This window comes from Benincasa hispida, chromosome 8 (genome assembly GCF_027475165.1).
Source record: "Benincasa hispida cultivar pf3 chromosome 8, pf3_genome.v1.1, whole genome shotgun sequence".
NCBI classification, from domain to species: domain Eukaryota; kingdom Viridiplantae; phylum Streptophyta; class Magnoliopsida; order Cucurbitales; family Cucurbitaceae; genus Benincasa; species Benincasa hispida.
In genome coordinates this window covers 31016788-31030825 of record NC_143485.1, presented here as the reverse complement: position 1 = coordinate 31030825, position 14038 = coordinate 31016788, and the positions used below count along the sequence as shown (strand labels likewise).

General features: G+C 33.8%; 1 protein-coding gene across 5 annotated transcripts; it reads left to right on the top strand.

Annotated features, from left to right (window-relative positions):
- The first annotated feature begins 3220 nt into the window (after nucleotides 1-3220).
- LOC120083198 (uncharacterized) lies at nucleotides 3221-8830 on the top strand. 5 transcript variants are annotated; one of them, XM_039038842.2, is made up of 9 exons: nucleotides 3221-3627; nucleotides 4633-4856; nucleotides 4987-5075; nucleotides 5166-5304; nucleotides 7465-7539; nucleotides 7613-7734; nucleotides 7828-7903; nucleotides 8138-8197; nucleotides 8394-8830. In XM_039038842.2, exons 2-9 carry the CDS (start codon nucleotides 4719-4721, stop codon nucleotides 8517-8519), a joined length of 825 nt encoding a protein of 274 aa, XP_038894770.1. In that variant the 5' UTR covers nucleotides 3221-3627; nucleotides 4633-4718; the 3' UTR covers nucleotides 8520-8830. The 5 variants fall into 5 exon arrangements, with proteins under 5 accessions (XP_038894770.1, XP_038894771.1, XP_038894772.1 ...); XM_039038843.2 differs by having other exon boundaries at nucleotides 3229-3504; XM_039038844.2 differs by lacking the exon at nucleotides 3221-3627 and adding an exon at nucleotides 3632-3771.
- Nucleotides 8831-14038: the final 5208 nt, after the last annotated feature.

Genomic DNA, 14038 nt, shown 5'->3' with positions numbered 1-14038 from the left:
TACCATTGGATCTTCGAGCCACAGGTCCATTAGGTCCCCTGGGTAGCTTGGATAAAGTCGAGAATCAGTGTTTGGGTCAGTTTGAAATGTTTAAATTGACCAGAGAGAGTTCGATTATATATGATATAATTGGACTGGTTAATTATATATGATATAAGTGACTAAATGTATGAGATACATTATTTTAGAGAAATTTAGATATAAATATGATTTATATTATGTGGAGGAGAAATTGCTATAGTAAATATGTGATATCAAACTATAGGGTAAGAATATAATATGATTATATTCATTAATTATTAAATTGGTTAATTATATGATAATTGGTCTAAAACTTCTCTCGGATGTGCTTTAGTGGGAGAATCCAAAGTCGATTATTGTAACTGAAAAATAAAATAAAAATTTGTTTCATTTTGCAAAAAGTTCGAAAATTCGCAATCGGTGTGAAAACGTAACGATCTCATAGTTTGAGAGCCTATACGATAGTTGTTCATCTCCTAAACGATTGCATATCAACACCTAAATGATCGCATGCTCATCCCTAAACGATCGCTTAACTTTCCTAAACGATCGCATAGTGTGCTGCGTTTTCTAAATGATCGTCTACCATTTATTAAACGATCGCTTAGTAAAACCTACACGATTGTGTAGCTTCTTCTAAACGATAAGCACATAGTTATACGATAACTCTTTCTCTCCCACTTTCTTATCGTTTACAAGATTTGTTCTTTTTCCAACCTCTACCAAATTCATCAAAGACCACACTTTGGATTCTCACTCCGAGAATACAAAGGGCTCCATTTGGTGGTGTCGTCCCCACTGCTGTTCACTTGTTCATGACTGTTCGTGTTGCTGCCGTTCGTGTAGACGATCATGGTGCTGCAGCCGACTGATCTGCTAGGCGATAGAGTGCAAGTGGAGGTTCTTCCGTTGCGTCAGAGTTCAAATTTTGAAGAGAGTTTTCAACTGGTATGAGAACTCTTTCCTTTGTATTTTTATTGTTCGAAACATGCCTTTAATTAGGGTGAATTTGCATAACTGTCTGTTAGAATGTATGTGTTGTATTTCGGTCACGATGAAATAAAAAAGATCCGAACGCGTTCATGGATGCTCTTCATTAAGAGTTCCTTCAGAGTTTACACTACACCAGTATGATAAGATTTGGTGATGACTTTTGCCAACTTATGATCATGTTTTCAAGAGCTACTTTTACGAAAGTGATATATGTTTTAATTCTCTTAAGTTTGGAAACTACTTATGATCCATATTGTTGTATAGAGTTTTAAGTTTATATAAAAATGTTAAAACTTTTATGTTAAAATATTTTCTTTTGAACTTTTACTACTTACTGAGCCTTTCAGGTAATTTTTTCTTAAATTTTCTACCAGGTAGCAATTGTGATTCCAACAAGGACCATATAACATTGCATATGTAAAAAAATTTACTATTATTTTGACTTGTAAATAAAGTGGCTAGCCTTAATATAAAATATTTGGTAAACCAAAAGCTTGCATGTTTCCCTTATTGAGTTTTCATGAACTTATTTCAAATGTTGTGATATGAATTATATTGATGAGTGTGTGGTGAAGCACACTTGATGGTGGGGTCGGAGTTGGAAACAAATTAATTGGGAGTACATTTTCGTTGCAAGTGTGGTTATATATGATACTTAGGGGAAACGCTGCCAAAATTTCTATAGAAATCGATTTTGAAGAATTTATTTCTAATGGTGTTTGCAATGAAATGTTTTGCTAGCTACTTATTTTAAAAAATGTTCTTAGAGTTTGACAATGGGTTCTATAGTTAAGTTGGAATCTATTATTGTCATGTCATGTCCTAGGTTTAGCAGGGTAACTTGGGGCATGGTATGACATCATTACCTGGGACCCCATCTGGCCCACTGAGCTTGTCAATGACATTGTTGGTGACATTGATGCTTGTGTTGTTGCTTGTTGCTCAACCTGGTTATCTTGGGCACCGTTCTTCTCAGTCGCATCACGACATTTCTCTTAGCCCTCTGTCTTTGCCAGACGTGTCGGTACTTGTGTGTTGCCACAACACTGTTTGTATTAGTGGGGTCACAATCTACTTCATTCAAGTACGATTGTGACACTTTCCTTCCACTTTTCACTTTTTATTTTTTTTCCATAAAACTAAGGCATTCACACAAACTAGATATGTGTTAGATCCCCAATTCTTGAAGTATATGACATGGTAGGTGGAACTACTTGTTTTTGCATCACGGCGTTCTCTTCTAGGGCAAAATGATCATTTTTCCTTCTTTTCCTTGGTTGATGTTTTTAGAGCTCCGTTTGGCTTCGTTTATTTTAAATGATTAAATAACTAATTAGTATAACAATATATTAAGGCATCTGGTAATTATTTGGTTTTTTTTTTTAAAAAAAAATTAAGTCCATAAATATTACTTCCACATCCAAATTTTTTCTTAGTTATGTTTTTTTACCAATGGTTTAAAAAATCAAACTAAAATTTGAAAACTAAAAAAATAACTTTTGAAAACTTGTTTTTATTTTTAGAATTTGCCTAAGAATTCAACCATTTGTACTTGATAAAGATATAAATCATTATAAGAAATTGGGAGAGGAAATAAACTTAATTTTCAAAAGCCAAAAACGAAAAAAAACGAAATGATTACCAAACGAGACCTAAATAATTCTAAATTTAATTTAAGACTACATTAATTGTTCTCTTACATTTAAGTAATCATTCAATTTTAGTTTATATGTACATGATAAATTAAACACATATATTTAATCTCTCGACATTAATTATTTTTTTTTGAAAGGTATATTAATTATTTTTCATAATAAAAAACAAACCTTAATTATCTCGAATATTTAATTTTTAGATAGTTAATATTTATATCGATAAAAAAACAACATTTGAATTGTGTAGCTAGAAGAACTAATTTTAAGATTTATTGAAAATAGTGAAACTAAAATTTAACGTAATGTGAAACCAAACTGATATTTTAAAGTTTCTTTATCTTAATGAAAAAAATAACTAATGTAAGATTCTTTCGGATTGTCATTGATGGAACACAACTAAGGGTTGAGTATAATTTAATATTTCCTCAATCCTACACCGACTAATCCTAAAAGAAGACTCCATTTTTATATGTTAATTAACAATGCACATTAAAGTATGTAATAAATAACGGGCCGATTAAAGGGAAAAAAAGAAAAAAGAAAAATCATCGGCTAAGGCGCGAAGCTATCATATTCCTTCGGTTAGTACTACAGCAAAGGATTGGATAGAATGCAATTGAATCCACAAGAACACGAGGATCCCATCTCTGGACACTCAAATCCATTGCTGATTAGCAAAACCCACTTGCATTTTGCATTACCCAATTCCCCATACGCTATTATAATTTCTAATTTCTCTCTATCTTGCCTTGATTTACCCCTTTTAGATTGTTTCGTTGCGGTTGAAGATTCCTAACGCTTCACATTGATTGAACCTCACGGTTCTTTTGTACCGGTCGGTTGTTGCATTTCCTTTACAGATTATCTTATTTTGTTTTCTTCCCATTTTGTTATCTTTGAAAAAGGGAAAAAAAAACCCTTCTGCATCTCCTTGTGATCTGGGGTTTTCATTTATGAGGTATTGCTTCCATCTTTTATTTGTTTTGGCGATGATTTCCCTTCTTTCTGACGTTTTTCTGGGTTACCCATCTGCATTTTGATCCTTTATTTTGATGGGATCTTTTAGTTTGTTCTTCTATACTCGTGAATTTGTGTGCTTGCTGTAAGTTCCACCATCTGATCTTTAAGCTTACCTGGTGATAAGCATTTTTTTTTTTTTTTTTTTTTTTTTGGCGTTTTGGGGTTTTGTTTTAGAAATCGCACCCTCCTGCAGTTTGTTTAAATTCAATGAGTGAGCATCATCTCTCTTTTAGACAGTCTTCTTTCGTTCTGTTCTAGTAAATTCTGTCTTGCTGAAACATTTGATCTTCTATGCGTGTTGGATTGTTCAAAATTTTTTCCCTTCTAGTTTGCTGTTTCTTATTCGTTTCTGTTCAAGTCTTTATATTGGAGTTCGTACTGTTCAAAGGGAATTATTGTAGATCTTCAGGATGCAATGAAAGTTGAAGATTACTTGAATACAGTGACAGCTACTGCTTGAGAAAACATATATGAGAAGAGTAAATGGGATGTGCTGTTTGTCAAAATGGTCCATATGGTTATGTTGCGACTGTGTAGATTTTAGGATGACATTTTTTGACATTGCACGGTTTAGTGTCTCAAATTGGAAATTTCTACACATAGTTGTGTAATTAAATATTTGTATGACAGATCTAGACTGGGGGCATTTAATTATTGATCCCATAAGAAAAAGAAAAACTATGGAACCAATTTAGCTAAAATGATTGATGTGCTTTTTTGTGCGAAGTTCAGATTGAATGCGTAGCGGAGTTTTATGAGATGGAATAAGGAGTGGGCTAGATTTTGGACGTTGTTATGTTATTGTCCTCTTCTTGGTGCCTTGATCCAAATTCTTTTGTGAGATTAATTGTCACTTGTGGACCCTGATTTCTTATGCACAAATGTTTTTATCACTATTCTTTATATATCTTTCTTACTAACTTCTTCATATTTGGTCAAGAAGGGATAACAACATGGAGCATGGGAGCAAATAGTTAATTCAGTCTAAGGTACTGCGATCTGCTGAATGTTATGTAGTCAAACAACACAATGGCAATGTCTTTGAAGACTGTAATGGCTATTAAATCTTACCAAAGTCAAGCTGATGCATTAGTGAAGAACTATTTGTTAGCAGACCGTTTTGTCCCATTCACTTCTGTCCTTGGAGGCATGCTTGCTTGTAAATTGGTATGTGGCTTATCTTACCTCATGCTGGATATAGAAGGAAACAATGCTGCCCTTGTTTAATGCTTCTCTTCAAATAGGGCACATTTCCTTACCATTTGCTCTTTCCAATTTCTTATTTTTCCTCCTGCAGGTCTATGATCTCACACAATTAGTTAGCAATTTTTACTTCAAGAGTTATCTGGGTCTTACAAAAATCCAACGAGTTGAGTGGAATAACCGGTGAGTCCATATCGGTTATTGTCCATTTCCTCCATAATCTATTTAGTGGACTGTTGTGGCCATTACTGATATTCAAACTAAAATTGACAGCGGCATGTCCACTATTCATGCAATCTATATCTCAATTATGTCATTATACTTCGTTTTCTGGTCAGATCTCTTCTCTGACCAGCGTCATGCTGGCCTTGTTACCTTTCAAAGTTCAACGTTGTCTACTTTCATATTGGGGGTAAGCTTTCTATTGGCTAATCTTAAATGGATATCAGCTGCATTTTGAAATTTCTTATTGCCTGTTTCTTTCTCATCCAGTAGCTATGTGCTAACCATTTTATCCACCCATCATAACAGAACTGATAACTTCTGGTGTAACTAACCAACAAATTATTTAGCAGCGGTTTTTAGCTATCAATACCTATTGCCGTCTTTTCACCTCAAGGACAAGTTGAAATTCAGGAAATTGAGCCCATATTTTTTTATGGTTCCCAAGTAGACTCCAACAGTCGTTGATTCTTCAAGCGGAAGTGAACTTCAGTTTTACTAGGGTTAGCGGAAAGAAAAGGTCATGCTCCTGGGACTATCTCAGGTTGGAAAATCTATTTGAAGTTTTTACTTGGTTTGTTTGCAAGGTCTTGGAAATTTGCAGTACCCCAATAGCTACTTGGAGTTGGGAAACATGAAATACTGGATCTTTCCAGTTCAACCATGCTATTCATTATAGCATCAGTAAGGCAATGCAAACAGGGTGCAAAACGATGATTCATGATGTGTTGTCTAATAGAATGAGAACGATATTGGATCTTTCCTTCAACACTGAGATCCTCAAAAAAAGAAAAGAAGAAAAGAAAAGAAAAGAAAAAAAGAGAGGACTACTCAAAATATTGGATCTTCGCTCCAACACATTTTTTTTTTTTTTTTTTTTTTAAAAAATTTTTTTTTATAATAAAGAAAACAGTTATTGACCAAGAATAAAAACCTTCTGTATTATAATTAGTTGAATGAGGGCACCTGCATAATCCAACATGAAACGGCCATAGTTGGACATACATTTGCGACAATGAGAGGTTGTTCATGTTCATCATATTTTGGGTAATCCTCAAAAGAATCTCCTGTAATGTTCCCCCAAATACTCGTAGGTAGAGAAATTGGTCGCAGTAAGTAGGCAGGAGATTTGGCCATGTATTTCTATAGCTGGAGTCTTGTAGCTACAAAATCTAATTGTATCTCTCGGATTCTCCCTCCCTTCCATGCTTTCACTCTTTTTCATTCCCAGAATCAGTAGTTATATTGCCCTAGTTGATAGGCACTCTTTCTTAGGACACATTAGATATCTACTAGGCTGTACTGAGCAATGGTTCAAGCACTAGACTGTTGAGAGGCCTGCTACTACCTCCCTTTTATTATTCTGTGTTTTCCCATGCACTTTATAGCCCATACTCTTCTGTGTAGTAGAAAAAGCTCGTTGCTGAGTTGAGAGGTTATAATCAAAATAAATTGGGAGTAACTATGGTATTGATTATGCTAATAAGTAGCTAACAGTTTTTTGGTATTACTTGCCTGAAATTACTGGAATAGAAGTAATTCCTAAATCATCGTTGTGGAATAAAGGCCACAAAAACACCTTAGGCTTCCTAGGATACTTGTACACCAAATCAAAAGGTTAGCATTAGCTCATCGAGAAGAGAGAGGTGCAGCTTACACTCCTATTTTCCTGCTAGCCACACCCTTGAGTCTTCAGTATGAAAGAAAGCAACCACATAAATCTTCAAGGAGACCTCCAACCCTTCAGCCACTCTTCAAGATTTTCACATCAAAATTCCTCCTGAAAACCCCACAACCAACAACTAAGGCTTTCACTTGAGCATTACTTTACCATTTTGAACCCGTCACCACTAGAGGTTAAAATCTTGGAAAAAATGGAAGGAGCTTTGGTTTTACTGTTCTGTGAGGATTATTGCTAATTCTATCTCCTCAAAATACCAGTCTGTGTCTGTCTTGTCGATTGGCCTGAGGCCTTGCCTTTGATATCTGAAACTGTGAACTTCTAGTACATGTGTCCTCCTAATACAATCTTCTTAGAATCATGGACTTTCAAGGATCTCTTACTTATTTACATGCAAGTTCATTTTCTAACCCAAGATTATCTTGGATGGGTTGGCCTGCTTTATAAGCATTTCTGCTTCTATATCCATTTGTGAACATGAATCCGTTGATTTCAAATTGGAGAGCAATGTTTGATTTTCTGTTTCTGATTTGAGGATAATGTCTATGATAGACCTTCTAAGCTCTCTGGGACTGCTTGGTAGCCGTTTGAGGCATTTGACCTTCTATTCTGTTTTCCTTGAATTTTTCTTAAATCTTAACCAATATTTTAATCACGTACTTTTTCCAGATTTCAGTTGGGTACTTCTTGGCAGATCTTGGATTGATTGTTTGGCTGTATCCTTCCTTAGGTGGGATGGAGTATGTAAGTACCTTCTCCGCTGATAGGCCTTCAAATTTGATAAGAGTAGTGCGTAATTAGGAAACTCTGATGATAGGTTGTCCACCACTCTCTTTCCGGACTAGCAGTAGCATACTCTGTTTTTTCTGGAGAAGGGCAACTCTATACTTATATGGTCCTCATCTCGGAGATTACAACTCCTGAGATTAATATGAGATGGTAGGTTTTCAATATGGTATTGATTTTTTATTTTTTTAAAGTTTTGCCTCTTAATTTATTTCTTTTTTTGAAAAACGTTCATGTTTTTTGAAGGTATCTTGATACAGCTGGTATGAAGAGATCCTGTGCATATTTGATTAATGGCATTGTAATATTTTTTGCATGGCTGGTGAGTTATTATCTGAAGCCTATCCTGTTCTCTTTTATTTTCACAAAAATGGCACAAACATGAATGTCTGTAGCTTGAAGGCATCCTAAATGGTCCTAACGAATTGGATTTAATTTAACTTAACCAAATGTAAACTACCATAGCATGTGGTGCTATCCTAAATCTTCTATTATGATTAAATTATCTTGTACCTGGATTGATTTTTACATGCTTGCTGATAATTGTATAAAACAGGTTGCTCGCATACTGCTGTTTGGTTACACATTCTATCATGTTTACCTGCACTATGATCAGGTATTTTAAGATCAATTATGCGTTTCCATGAAATTTTCACTACTTAACCGGAATTTTTCAGTGGTTACGTATTCATCTCATTCCAGCTTTTGGAAATAACTCAAGATACTATTATATGGTTCTGATGTTCAACAGACTGGAAGCTTAGAAGTATAAATTCTAATATGCCACCTCACTAAGTAATATTTTCCTGCAGGTAATTAAGATGCATGTAATTGGATATCTTTTGGTATTTGGAGTGCCAACAGTGCTAGGTATGATGAACTTGATGTGGTTCGGAAAGATTGTTAAGGGATTAATGAAAACTATATCAAAGAGGTGATGAGAAACATATTCTCCTAGTCGATTTCTCTTCCTCTTTACTCTCTTGGGTCTATTTCTTAACATCTACACACTGGATTGAGGAGAAAAAGGAATTTGATGGTATGTAGTGTGTGTTGTAAATGGTTCAAAATAACTTAAACTTGTTGACATTTAGTGTCGTTTTCATCTTCTCAGATTTGTGTACCAATCCATTTTTTCTGTATAGTTCCATTTTTTTTCTTGAAGAATATGCATACATACGAATGTATGGAAGAAAGGTGATGATACTACAGCAATATTTTTATTTTTATTTTTTATTTTTGGTATTCAGTTATGTTTTGGATCTCTTCTTTATCGTCCCTTCATAATCTCAGGCATTGTTTTACCTTTCTCCTACATTCTCTTATGGTTATATGAATCTCCAAATAGTTGGTTTGAAATCTTATTCAATAATCATATCCACTGTTGAGATGTCTTCTGTTTTGCTATGGAGTTTGGTAAATACTGTCATGGAGAGGGCTAACACCCAATTCTATGACTATAGAACATCCTCACTTGATGCTATAGCCTCTACAATGTAAACTCAATCTTGATGTGCAAACTTTTTGGGTGCTAGGGAAAATAATCCTGGGAATGTGGTAAATTGAAGGATGTGTGTCAAATATATGTTTAGAACCATAAAATAACATTAATAAATGGCACCTCAAACACTTTAGTAATCTCTAGGTTTGACAGGTTGTCTACAGAAAATGTATTGGTTGAAAGCTATTTAAATAATCATCTCTGATGTCAAAATAACTCTCAGTCATGCAAGTTATATTTCTAATCTAAATCATGTTTTATCAAGCTACAATCTAAACCAATAAAACAAGCAAACATTGACCAAAAGATGACAAGCATTAAGAACTTAAAAGCATTGGTTGTTTGATTAGTGGAAATCTAAGATTTCCATGGATGAGTATTGCATCACTCTGTTTGTTTCTATTTGGACACATAAAACATACTAAATCATTCATTTGGAATTGATTAGGTAGTCAAAATTTTTATGTTGATCGAAATCTTACATTTTTCATAACAATTAAAATTTGGGTAACATAAACTATGAAAAATTTCTACGGGGTAATTAATAGTTTATTTGTCTATACAAGTTTCTTTAACATTTATTTATTCAAAATCATAGGTTGTGATATTTTTATCAAACATTATACTCCAAGATCTAATTGTCAAATTTATTTTTCAAGTGAACATTTACGATCGTGCAAACCTTTTACTTTTGATGTTTGAAAATTAGAAAAAAACCCCTATGATTTCTTTGTACATGCATTCTTTAAAATTCTTTTCATAAGAGAGATTTAAACATTTATTTTACATATCTAATATGAAACAATAAATTTAATAATACAATAGACTCTATTGTGGCAACACGTGAGATCACAGTCCAATTTCTCCCATGAGATTTAACACTTCGTCAATTGTCTTACTTCAAAGATATTTATCTTCCGATGTACACATACTTTTTTGTGTGAATCCATCCATATCCTATTAGTTTGACCTCATAAAAAAGATCTACAATTTCACATTAAATGAAGGTACATTAACTGTATCTCGTATTTCATGATTTTGACCTATTAATTCTTATCAAGATCCCTCATTATAACTTTGAGGACAATAAACCTTCAACTTTAATGTAATACCCCACATGACCATTAGTGGTACTTTTGTAATTTTATATTCTTATTATGCTTTTTCTAATTTAGATAAATTATTTAATATGTAGGATCCTTCGGAAATGTAATCTAAAGTAATTGAGAGATATTAAGCTTAATTGATATAATTTTTGTTAAAAACCAATTTCAATTACTTGGAATGTGAACAATGAACAAACATCTTCTTCTCCCTCCTCTATGCATACACAACCAAGAAGTCTTGAAATTGGGGTTTTGGCTCTTCAATTCATCTACCCGAACTCTTAATGAATCTTAGGTGAAAGTTCAAAAGATTGGGTTAAGTAAACTATACTATGGTTGAAATTAGGTTTATAACTAAGATTCTTCCAATTTCCTATGTACTCTCTTTAAACAAACACCATTAAGTAGTGAAGGTAAACTATTATATGTTTAATTCATTAAAGAAATTGTTTTACATTATTAATAATTTAATTTAAAACTTATGACAAAAAAAATATAAATGACTAAAATTGTAAATACCAAGTAACCAAGTCCATACATCCATTTAATTTCACATTCTTACTAAGATAGTTAATCTTTTATATGTATCAATTATTCCATTTTGATGGTTAAATATAAATTAATGAGCTTCCTAATTTTTAGCTTAATGACACTAGTTTTATCTAAATTAATATAAAATTCGGAAAATACTCTTAATAATTATGCAAACATTACAGATTATGGTAAAATAAATAGGTTACAATATTAAAAAGGAGGGCGAATCACATAACAAGGATGAGAATGTGCAATTATCATCTCCTAAAACCTGTGTATACATCATCATTTTATATGAAATTATAGGCAAATCATATTGGAGATTTTAGCAAGCAGGGATGGCAACGCCACAACGCGAAATTATATTTTTTGTGGCATCATATTGTAAATATGGTTGAATTTTTGGATTTTCCTTGTATCCACAATAGCATGGTTTGTGCTCCTTCACCTTATTGCAACAAGTGGATGATGGCGGCGCCGACATCGTGAATGCCCAAAGACATGATCTCAACTCCTTGGGTTCGCATTTCACTGCTCTTGTCAGTTGAGTTTCATGGACAACCACCAAAAGGCATAAGCCTTTAGTAGAATAAAATTTCTTCATTCTAAGGCGTTTGAGAAGGCGAGGGTAAAGAACAAAGAATTGGATTGTATTGGAAGAAGGCATCAATAATACTTTTTATACCCTTAATTTGAGTACATGTTGCTGAAGAAAATTACATGTTCAAGTTGTTTAAGTGTTCTTCTTCTAATTAACTTGTTAATTGTTTGTTAGTTTAAATCTAACTTTTAAGTAATTTTTGTTGTCAAGTTGTTTAAGAGTTTGTTGTTTTTATTTATACAACCCTAAAAAGATATGCTTGACTTTTAGTCACCTAATTTTGGGGGCTCCACTCTTAGAAATGGTGAACTTCGGGCCCCTATATTTAGGATCACTAAAAGCTGGGGTGTACTTTTTAACTAATATACATGCCTTAAAAGTAGGACTTTACCTCTTCCTTAAACTTGCTCCAATCAAAGGCGTTTTACGCTTTGGAAAGAAGGGGAAATTGAGTCCTCCAATCTAGTGGCTTATAGGCTAGCACTAATAGCACCTAAAAATTGCTATTTCACTAGGCTTGATTCATGCTTGTTCCGATGACTTACAAGTTTATTTGATGATGTTGTACGTAAGAGCCACTTGGAGGTAGTTCGAGCTTGATAAATATCATATGATGCATACTTTTACCCTTTATTCAGCTACTTTTCATGAGTAAATGAGTATGTATGTCATTTTGACCCCATAATGTCCCAAATCAAGCAAAATGATCCAACAAATGTTCTTAATTATTATTATTATTATTTTTTTAAAGTAAGGGTAGGGTGATTTAAAATGGTGTAGACCACCTTTTGTGTTTGTGCAAGAAAATTCTTTGATGCAATTGCATAGATGGAGATGTAACTATTGGGATTTATACCCTAAAACCTTGTAGTTAAAGACTAGTTTAAATATGTGGTAACTACTATACTACAACAATTTTGGACTTCAATGTCAATTGAAAATAGTAGTCTCGGATGTATAATGTTGGTTAAAAAAAAAAAACCAGATCTAAAACCGACATTGAAGATGGCCTACAATGTTGGTTTAAAACCGACTTTAAAGGTCTCCTATTTTTTTTTAATTTTATTAAAAATTCATTTCCCTCTTCTCTCAGCTCGATCCTCACCTCACTTTACTAAAATAGAACCCTCGGTGTGCGCTCTTCACTTTACCAGACATAACTCTCACCTTTCTTAGCTGGTCGGTTACCTTCAGTTTGGGTTGTCATCACCGGTGCTCTCAGCTTGGTCGTGCACATCAGTTCGTGGGTTGTCGTCACTGGTATTCGTGTGTTTTTGGTTGGTTTTCGTCGGCACATAGGTGTTCCCGTGTGTTGTCGTCACTGATTTTTCTTAGATCTCCGTCGTTGTGGGCTTCTTCTGGTGGTGGGCCATCGTCGTGGGTGTTTTCCGATTGTTTTCAGTTGGTTTTCGTCGGCGCGTGGGCTTTCTCGGAGTGTTTTTTGCTAGCGCATGGGTTGTTCGGTTGTTTGCGTGGTTTGTCTGGTTGTTTGAGTGTTGTCCAGTTGCTTTTGTGGCTTGTCCGGTGGGTTTCGTGGGGTTTGTCCGGTTGCTTTCGTGGGTTGATTTGTTAGATCGGTGGGCTGGTTGGTTTCGTGTGGTTTGTCCGGTTGGTTTTGTGTAGGTTGTGTGGTTGTCCCGTTGCTTTTGTGTGGTTTGTCATCGGTGTGTGGGCTTTTGGTGGTTCCGGTCGTAGAGGTGGATTGCCGGCATCGTGGTCAGCTCGCTGTTTATCAGATCTGTCGTCTCAACTCTATTCGCAAATGTACGGTGCTCGCCGACGTTCCAATCTTCGAGCTCCGGTTCGGATCTCTTCAAGTTTGTGGGTTGTTTAAGTTGTTTGCTTGGAAAGGTATAATTTTATTTTCATATGAATTTTGAATTTAGTAATTTAAAGTTATTTAATTCATTTTATTTTTATTTTAATGATTAAGTTTATTAAAATTTTGAAATGTTGGAATTAAATTAGTTGAAGAATATATACTTGGTTGGTAGTCTTGAAATTTGTTGATTATTGATTGGTGTGGTTCAAGTGTTATTTAGGAGTTATTTGAAATGTTTTTGGTTATGTTTGAGAAAAAAGTTTGTGAAGAAAATCGAATACAATGGTGTTGTGTAGTGGAGAGTTTGTTAATGATATTTATAGGATCATCAAAGAGACAAGTAAATAAAATAAGGACTTGAGAAAAAGATGAAGTTGTGCCCTTTTGCTTTGTTTTGAATATTTGAAAGGGGATTCATTTGGTTTATAGAAAGAAATGGCAACGGTACAGGAAGTGGCGTAAACAAGAAGAATAATATTAATCGACAAATAATACTTATTCGCTTGGCTTTTACATAATTTGAAGAATAAGGAAACATAAGGTACATGAATAAATATAAGATAAAAACAAAAATGGAAAACTTAATGGGCTAAATTATATATACATATATAAAAAGTTGGGAATTTCATCAATTTTATGTTTTGTTCCAATGATTAAGCTTCTTTAAATTTGTTGATGTTGCATATTTTACAATCATAATTTTATGCTTTTAAATTTTCCCTTGTAAGTTTTTCTTTTTTGTAAATTAAGTTGCATATTTTACAATCATAGATAAAGTCATGGATGAAAATGAATAGAATGTTAGCTGAGTATGGTTTAAGGGTCGAGATGTTTATTAAAAATGGTCTACAACATTCAAATATACCGAATGTCATGAGTTGTTCATGTTTGAA